At 47.1% G+C, this 9613-nt stretch overlaps 1 protein-coding gene across 2 annotated transcripts in view; it reads right to left on the bottom strand.

Moving 5' to 3' along the window:
- Positions 1-419: 419 nt before the first annotated feature.
- FRMD4B (FERM domain containing 4B) overlaps positions 420-9613 on the bottom strand; it is a 124876-nt gene continuing 115682 nt past the window's right edge. For both annotated transcript variants that reach the window (XM_031056339.1, XM_005420176.2), the window contains exons 18-23: positions 9356-9412; positions 7753-7900; positions 6256-6381; positions 4362-5167; positions 3686-3818; positions 420-2125 (exon numbers count right to left, since the gene is read on the bottom strand). In XM_031056339.1, coding sequence (XP_030912199.1) covers positions 2005-2125; positions 3686-3818; positions 4362-5167; positions 6256-6381; positions 7753-7900; positions 9356-9412 — 1391 coding nt within the window. In that variant the 3' untranslated portion in view covers positions 420-2004. The remainder of the gene's footprint in view (positions 2126-3685; positions 3819-4361; positions 5168-6255; positions 6382-7752; positions 7901-9355; positions 9413-9613) is intronic.

Genomic DNA, 9613 nt, shown 5'->3' with positions numbered 1-9613 from the left:
GTGTCTCAGGGGGCACAAACTCCAAAGAGGACCCAGCACTCGAGCAACACAAACCCCAAAAGCCATGTTCCAAATGGGAAAGGCTGTGGCAATTCCTAAGTGCAAGGACAGATGAGCAAGAAGCATTTTCAACAACACAAGGACACCTCTGTCTCTGTATCACTGGAGGGATGCTGAGAGAGCCCAGCTTGGCCCCCTCAGTACAGCTGATGGAGAAGCAGAAATTCTGACCTGATATTCTGATGTTTTGGGATCTCTGACCTGCCTGGGGCCAGCCTTCCTTCAGATGAGACCACTCACCCTCTGCACCCCACAGGCCAAAAGAAACCAGACGACACTGATTTACTTCAAAGCCCTGAAATAACACACGCTGCACTTCCCCAAGCACTCAAGGAGAAACAGGAGGAATGCTGAAGTGGTTTTGGTAGCACACTTTTTAGTTTATTGACCTATACAAAATAATAGGTCTAAAAAATTCAGGAGTAGTAAAAGAATAAGCAAAAAAGACCTCTCGCATTTCTAGAAGGCTATACAAATATGCAAAACCAAGGAAATAAGTTATTTTTTATTTTGTTTTTGTTCGTTTAATTCCAAATTGCGACTCTAATAATACAAACAACTAAGTACCAGCTTAACAAGTGTGTCCTTCTGTATATATTACATGCTCTGGAATACTGGTAAAAAACGTCAAAAAAGTTTATCAGAAACCTTTCTATTCACAATATGAACAAGGAGTAACTAATCTTCTGTATAAAAGAACAAAAGAGCACCATTTCTGGAATCCTGAAGCACAGTACAGCTGAGAAATGACAGAGATTTTACCATATGCAGACGAGTCATCAGGAATCAGGCAGGATAACCCCGTGCCAGTTTGTTCCTACAGATGGATGACCTGAGGTAGGTTTATCCCTCTTAAATCAAGACTGCAGTCACGTGTTTTTTTCCCGCACAAATGGTTCTGTGAAAAGGCTGTTCTGCCACTCAGTGACTCTGCAACACACCTGGCAGTTCAGGTGATCTGTGGTACAATCCTAATGCCCCTCATTTTAAGGCACCCACTTGGCTGTTTGAGTTTGCATCCACCTTGAAATACTGGCCACTGCTACCAAATTGTTCCCTGGGGCTCCCCACTGTGGATCCTTGACTCACTGTGGCACAGCAATGTGTCACTGTCACTGCTGAACAGGGGTCACCGTGCAGCCACGGTGAAAATTTGCCTACTCCTCCACACAGTGAAGTTGTACCATGGAAAGGTCATTAAATGGGCCGTTATTAATTATGTTTTATCATGGAAAAGAGAATTCAAAGTTCACGGCTTCTGTTTCCAAATCCACAACTAGCTATTAGTTTTACACAATATATGTGTCAGCAAATTTTTTTCTTTCCAGAACTTGCTTGTGGTGCTAACAAACACTCTTAACAACACCCCAAAAACTGGACAGACTCATTCAAACCTCCATAATAAAAAAACTCCAGCCTTCCTTCAAGTAATGTTCCAATACTGATTCAGTCATCCTTTGCCTCACTCACACACACAGATCTATCCTTCATAAGCCTATGAAACCTCTTCCAGGTCCTCATAAGCCATGGCAGAATAAATTTTCATTTTTTCTTCTTCTTTCAGACATCAGACTTGTGCTCTTATAATTCCTGGTTTTTCCATAAGAGTCTCCTTTTCACATTTTTATTTTTTTTTCTCTGAGGTTTGCCTTCCAATCTTCCCAAAAAGTGCTTGCTAAATATAAATACTTCAACCAAGTGCTGCATCCGCTCGTAGATGAACTGTGGCTTGCCCTGGGCTGTACGGATTCACAAGGAGACGCCATTCGTGGTAAGACTTTGTCAGTTTGCTACAGTCCCTCTGAATGCTGAATTCCACCTTTCCCAGCAGAACAAACAGCCTGCTTCCTCTTTTTGTTCCTTTTGCAAGTTCCACCCGAGGCTGGCCCCGGAGTTCTGTGCAAGGCACGCAGGGGTAGGAGGGAGTGAGGGGCTGCACGGGGGCTACACCAGCGTCCCGGGCTTGGAGTCCTCGTGCCAGAACAGCCTCTGCTCACTGCTGGGCAGCTCTGCCTCCACGCCATCCTCCTCGTCCCCTCCCAGCTGGCTGGGCTCCACGTAGGTCCTGCAACACAGACACGGCACCAGGGTCAGCTGAGGGTTCTCCCCAGGCCCTTGAATTCATGCACCTCCCTTGGGCTCAAGGTTACGCTGGTTATTTTGAGTTTGCCTCCAAGCACGAACCTGGTTTTTGTGCTGTAATCAGTGAAGTTGTCTGCAAGAGTAATCCCAGCTGCTCAAAACTGTCATAGTATCACAGATTGGTTTGGCTTGGAGGCATTTTAAAGCCCACCTTGTTCCAACATCCCTGCCCTGGGCAGGACACCTTCCCACTACACCACATTGCTCTGAGCCCCATCCAACCTGGCCTTGAGCTCTGTCAAGACTGTTGGGTGTACTGATTGCTTTGCTGGGTGTACTGATTGCTTGTTTGCCATGATCACATTAAAGTAGAAAATACAGCAGATGAACAATCAGACAAGTGATTAAGAATGTGGAAAATTAATAGCTAACGAACCTCATTTAGATAAAGCTGCTAATACAAGCAGAATTTTCAAAGCTCAATTATGAGAAATTAAAAAATTAGTAGAAACAGTATTTTTAAACACTGTTGCCATAGATATTTTAAATCACTTCAGTAAAACAGCCCATAGCACTTTGCTTAGAAAAAAAAAGGATCTAGCAGCAGCTTTTATGTATTCCCTTACACTTTCATTTATTTTAAAACAAACAGAATTAAAAATTCAGTATTTTCACACAAGTCGGTCTGGCAGCAAGCATAAACTGCAACCCACAAAGCAGGAGGCACACGTGGGGTACTTATTACACTGAGCATAAGTGTATTTCAATGTGATGGCATTTGTGGGGGCAGAGTCATTCCCCAGGGCAGGAGCTTTCTGTCCTCACAGCCAAGTGCTCTGCAGTGGGGGGGACACATCCAAAATGCCAGGCAGAAGCAGCCAGAGCTGCAGGATTTCCTGCAAGGACCAAGCAGAGCCTGGGTTCTCTGCAGCCCTGGGAGAGCCCCCACAAGCAGGGGGTGTCTGCAAACAGCAGCACATCCCCACGGCTCCCAGGTTCAGCTCTGCCAAGGGAGATGCACTTGGCAGAGGTGGCACCCCCTCAGAAATGAGGCTGGAGAGGTGTTTCCTCTCCTTGTTTTCCCTAAAGTTTATCAACACACGCAGTAAAGCTTCAGGAACCCAACAAGACTGTGTCCTGGGAAATTGCTGATGGGGTTCAGGAGAGTCCCCCCCACCAGAGGGACTGGGCTCACTGTGAGCTCTGCCTGCAACACTGCCCAGAGCATCACAGCTACCAGGGAGGGCAGGATGTTTGATTGTCCTGTGCCAGCCACAGGAAAAAGTTGTGCAACCAACGAGTTCATCCTTCACTGTGACCGAGTTCATCCATCACTGTGACCGCTCCCCACTTCTTTCACTGCTGGGGTACAGTTAGTGGTGGTACAGCTCATCTGCTCCACACAGAAAACTGCCCTCACAACACCAATTTTATAGATACTCTTCATCCTGGCTCTTTGAAATCAAACTGATCTGCTCAGAAGATTTAAGAGCCAGTGACATGCAGGAGGAAGGGCAGGAAAATCTTCATACATTCTACTCACCTGCTCTGCAAAGGAAGGTTGCCATAAACATTCCCATAACAGCTGGCGTAGGAGGAATGAGACAACGTATCATAGTCTGAAAGTCCCAGTGCAAGGGGGGTTCTCCAGTTCCCAGCAGTGTTTGTAGAAGATGCTGGAATCAAAAAAAGGATTACAACAAATCACACCTTTCCTCAGCTAAATCAGCTGAGGCAAACAAGACAATTCTCATCAGTAATCTCTGTGGGGTTTTGCAGGACACAGGAAGACAATGCAAACACAAAATATTATTTACAAGCCCTGTAAAGGTGGTATTCTGGAGCTCCTAAAGTGCTTTTTGACACATTCAGTGGTGCTCACTGGACTGTATTTTGGAAGCCATCACAGCCACTGCATTTACATGAAATGAAGCTTTGTATACTGCTTCTAGTTGCTAAATATACCTGTCAAACTCAAATGCTCTTTGTCCTTCTCTGGGTTACTGTGCTTACACAAAGAGCAAAAGGCCGATTTACCCTGAGGAGAAGGTAACAAGCAAGGCTTTCCTTCCAAGAACAGAACAAGATCCTACTTGGCTCCTCATGCACCTTTCAGGACAGAGCTCTGCTGACTTCACTGAGGCAGTGACAGGGGGGCAGAGCTGACAGCACAGCGGGGACTTACAAAAACACTGGGCACAGATGAAATCAGACATTACCCGAAGAGAAAGACGACACCCGACTGCTGGGCGAGCACGGCGTCTGCAGAGCAGCAAAGCCCAAACTCCTCTGAGATCCTCTGTCAGACTCAAAGCCCGCCTGCAGGCTGTGACCCTGCTCCTTCTGGCTGGAGGCACGCTGGTACCAGCCCCGGAGATGCTCTGCTACTAAGGCCTTGTGAATGTTTTTGGTTATGTGCTCCGTTTTAGCCACCTGCTTCCTGGGGAGCCTGAGGGTGGCGTAGGGGTTGTGTGGGACTCTGTCCACCTCGTCCTCGTGGTAGGAGCGGAATTCCCGGTACCGCTCGTAGCCGTAGTGCGCCGACGAGCGGTACGAGGGGTTCACACTGTACTGCCCCTCCGTGTCACTCTCATAAACGTACCCCCCGTTGTAATAAACGTCAGGCTCAGTGTACGGGGAGTACCCAGGAATGTAGTAGTTAGAGGAAGGCTGCTCCTGGTTTTTGTGGAAGACAGCGCTGCGGGCGTCCTTGTGCGCCAGGTTTGGCATGCTCCCTGAACTCGCGGCGGAAATGTTGTGTTTCTTCGAGCGCCTCCGGCCCCTGGTCCTGTTGTCGAGGGTCTGAGTGGTGTAGTAGGGGTTGGGAGTGGGTGTCACGCAGTAATACTCTGCACTGGACTGGCTGGTGTAGGATGATCCATCGTCCAGGATCTCTGTGCTGCTGCTCCGCTGGGACTTGCAGAGGGAGAAGGCTGGCTTGTCAGCAGGAGCCTCGGACAGCAGGTGGGTCTGGGACTCCAGGCTCCCGCTGCGCTGCCGGCAGTGGCGTGGGGAAACATCTGGCCTAGAGCAACGCAGATGTTGGCTGGTTAAAGGCAAGTCTCACACAAATAAACACACAGAGCATGCAAGGACAGGTCGGCTGCCTCCCCAGCCCAAGCACAACGCAAATCCTGCCTTATGCTTCCACACAGAGTATTTGCAACGCACAGAACTCAGTTTGGCTGAATTTTGTATTGGCTGCAACAGCAGGAGATCTGCCTTATAATAATCTGTCAGGCTGAGCAAGGTTAATCTGTGACAGGGACACACTGAGCTAAGGTCACAAACACACATTTGGTAATGATTTACGGGAGGGCTCCCTCAATCACCTGCAAACCTACTGCTATTGATATGCTCCACAGAGCTGTTCTAGCTCATAAAGCGTCCAAATACCATAGATACACACAGTCAACACTAATGATGGAAGCTGTCTGAATCCCAGTAACTCTGCTTGTAAACAGAGAACTATCCATCAGTAAACATCATGTAAACATCAGAACTCTCCATCTCCATTTCTTTCTAAAAGGAAAAGCCTAGACATGTAATGAGCTTGGAGCAGAACATGGGAAGATGGGTTTCCTTTGGATCTCTCTGCAAGGCTGCATTACCCCACCAAACAAACCTTGAGCTAACATTCTAAGATTCTTAGCATCTCTCCTTCTCCACTGTGGATTGGCTTCCCAAAGTAGTATCTCTAAACAACATTCTGAAAGCAGTGGGAATCTCTACACTGGGTACAGCTGCTATCACCAGATCTGACATGATCACACATGACATGACCACACAATCACCTGCAAACCTACTGCTCTTGATGTGCTCCAGGGAGCTGTTCTAGCTCATGAAATGCTCAAATCCCACGGACTTGGGCTGGACACACAGCTGACACTAATGATGAGGGAGCTGTCTGAATCCCAGTAACTCTGCTTGTAAACAGAATTCTCCATCAGGCCTCACATGAATTATGCCTGCTCTGACAAAGCGCCTGCTGAAACGCTGATCCCCGCTGTGGGAAAACCACACAGCCAACAACCCTCTGCCCTCTTAACACCATTTCCTTTCACTCTTGTGCTTCCCCAAGTATGTGTGGCACCCAAAGCAGAGGTCTCTTACTGCAGGTGGCTGCTGCTGTAGGCGTTGCGGGTGAGCACGGGGGTGGTGGGCATGCTCCTGCCGCCCTGCGGCGGCGCCGGCCGCTCCAGCGCGCGGAACGGGCTGCTGTGCGTCGAGAGCGCCTCCCTGCAGCAAGGGAGACAGGCACAGTGAGGTTAAACATCCCAGCACAAGTCACAGCACACCCACTAAGGGCACCTGAAGTCTTGGAGAAGCAAAAGGAAGGGTGGAATGTTGCCCTGATTTTTTAGGATTTTCTAAGCCTTCTGATGTTTACATTCTTGTAACGAACTTTCTCACACGCTTTCTGTAAATAGGTCATTGTTTTGCATTCTTTTATGGAGGAGGAGAAATTTGATGGACTGTTGGTTTGTCCAGTGCTATTGGAGACGTGGCATTGTCACCTCCAATCCACTGTCACTTTTGGAAAACTATAAATGTTGGGAGTCAGAAAATAAACTTTCCTTTTTCTTCACCCTGAGAGCAGCGGTGTGCGCTCGTGTTTTTTTGTGTCCTATAGCGACAGTGGAACAAACATAAGTGGATGTGTGAGGAATAGAGTTGTTAAATAGGAAGGAAAATTCAATCCCTTCCTGCAGTTAAAGGGAGGTGTTCACAGGATGAGCAGCAGGACGAGCTGGTGCCAAAGGATAGAACCATCAAGGAGAGACAGAGCAGGTAACAGAGAAGCAAACAAATGAGGCTTTCAAATGAAGCACATGGGTACATATGGCTATAATTTGACTTCTGAACTTCATGCGTAGGAGTGTTCCACGAGTCTTGAGGGACAGATGAGAAAAAAAGCAAGACATGGCCTTGCTCAAAACTCTAAAACGTTTTTAAGTGTGTCTTTAACAGCCTGCTCTCCCAAGACAGTCCAAGAAATCTCAGGGTCAGTGGGAATCCTTATACTGGGTACAGCTGCTAGCACCAGATCTGACATGATCACACAGTCACCTGCAAACCTACTGCTCTTGATGTGCTCCAGCTCATAAAGTGCTCAAATCCCATAGATTTGGGCTGGAGACACAGCTGACACTAATGATGAGGGAGCTGTCTGAATCCCAGGAACTCAGCTTGTAAACAGAGAATTCTCCATCAGGCCTCACGTGAATTATGTCTGCTTTGATAATGTACCTGCTGAAATACTGATACCATCAGGGGGGATGGCTAGGGTTTGGTGCTGCCTGAATCCACTAAGCACAGTCATCAGGAAAATGACAAGTTGTTAAATGAACACTGAAAAAACCCCAGAAAATGACACAAAGAATGACAGCACAAGCAACTCCTTAAATGCAGCCCTTGCTATTACATTTCTCACCCATCTCAAACGTCTCCACAAAAATTACACTACTCTTTGGTTTGAGATACTCCCATCCCAAACCCTGTAATCCCAGAAGAGCAAGGAGGCAGTGGGCTCTGCTGGAACGCTCAGCAGGGACAGGATGCAGCTCATGGCAGCAGGTGCAGAGTGCAGCAGCAGTGAGATTTGCCTACCTGGAGTGTCTGCTTTCCAAAAGCTGCTCATTTATGGATGACTTCCTGAGATGAATTCTCTCCACGCCAAGGGACTTTGGTGGGGGAAGTCTTGGAGAAAGCTGTGCAGAGCTGGGTCTCTGTGCTGCTGCAGGAAGTGATTCACTGACTGTTGGAAAGGAATATGCACTTTGTTAGAGCAAAATCCCTGATATTCCTGCCCTGTGTGCAAATCTGTGGCCCCTAAGGAGAAGCACTTTGCAGTACAGAGACAATGACACGAGCTGTGGATCTAGAAAAGATTTCCTGCCTGCACTGAGCTCTCTCCACACACACAGGACATTGTGGAGCTCCTACAGATCCCAGCATCACCACCTCCTATGGAGACTACACCCAGCTTGGGGCTGTGCCAGATCACAGACTGGAACTTCCTGGGAAAACACCTGCTTGCAGAGCAATCCTTTCCAGAGCCAAGCAGACAAGCTCAGCCTCTGCAAAGGCCAGCTCCTCTCCCTCACCTTCCAGCTCTTGAAAATGACATTTTAGGAATTAGTTTTGAAACACAACCTAAAAGAGACTGACTTCAAAAGCGACTGAATGAGCAAAGACAACTGACAGACACATTTGGCTGAAGGCAATTGGGAAGATGCTGGTTTGATCCTTGTTCTCACTTTGCTTAGGGCACAACCAGGTCCCGACAGAGCCAACAGGAAACTCCAACTAATACATATAAATGCAGGATGAGCATCACAGAGAACACCTTCACAAGCCTGGCTCCACTTCTACTTGTACAAGCAGGAATCAGGTGTAAATTCATTTTACGGCACCACCTGGTTTGTACAAGTCTAAAACTGGGACAAAGTGAGATCAGAATCAGGCCCAAACCGAAAAGTGAGTAATAATTTAGATCATGTTTGTCCCCAAATGATGATTATCCAGTTTAAGGGAGAGGCAAGCCAAGTCCTTTCCACCTTGTGGAACAAGGTGTGAGTGTGCCTGTGGGTGTGTGTGTGAAATGAGTAAGCTGAGCAAACACCAACCCATGCAAGATGCAAGCTCACCAGGGAACAGATAAACGTAAATAGAGCGTTAGTATCTGTGACTATTGCACCTTTTCCCAAGTTTTATGGTAGCTGTGAGGGCAGAAGGGCTGGGCTAATTCTCCCAATTTGTAAGTCCTTCAGTTCTAGGCCAGGCCCTAGGGACAATGTATTTGACACTCACAGTGTCCTCTGCTCGCAGGTTGGTCATGTTAAAACCAACTTCCTTCTCTAAAGATGACTCAGGCCAGCTCACAGAGCAGAACCTTTCAGAAACTAACCCATTAAGAGGAAGGACATTCCTGAGTAGCTATTTTTTCCTCTGCTATAAAGTAATTTATCATCAAAAGCCGCCAAAATTACAGAATAATATAATGACTTTTACTGGAAGGGACCTTAAAGCTCACTTCATTCCAACTCCCTGCCATGGGCAGGGACACATTCCTCTAAAAGGTTTTGCTCAAAGCCCTGTCCAGCCTGGCCTTGAACACTTCCAGGGATGGGACATGCTAAAGGACATTAAGTCAAAGAAATATCTCTGAATGGACAAACTTATTGGGGAAAAGAAAGAGTAAACATCATACCATCATCATAGGTGGTTGTGTCTGACAGGGAGCTGCTCTCAGATGGAATTATATCATCTGTGAATAGAAACAAACACTTTAAGCACAAAAGAGCCAACATCCACTTACAAATATCTTAATACAGTTATTTTCTAGAGTTCCAGAGCCAGCTGATACTTGTAACACTGCAATCCTTATTCTTTAGCCTAAAGACAGTCCTGGTGCATCATCACTCTGTGTGCTCACTGCAGTTCAGCAAACGACCCAGGTAATTATCAA

Source organism: Geospiza fortis, unplaced genomic scaffold, assembly GCF_000277835.1.
Source record: "Geospiza fortis unplaced genomic scaffold, GeoFor_1.0 scaffold70, whole genome shotgun sequence".
Lineage (NCBI taxonomy): Eukaryota > Metazoa > Chordata > Aves > Passeriformes > Thraupidae > Geospiza > Geospiza fortis.
Note: the sequence above shows the minus strand (reverse complement) of the source record. Positions and strands in the feature narration are given on the sequence as shown.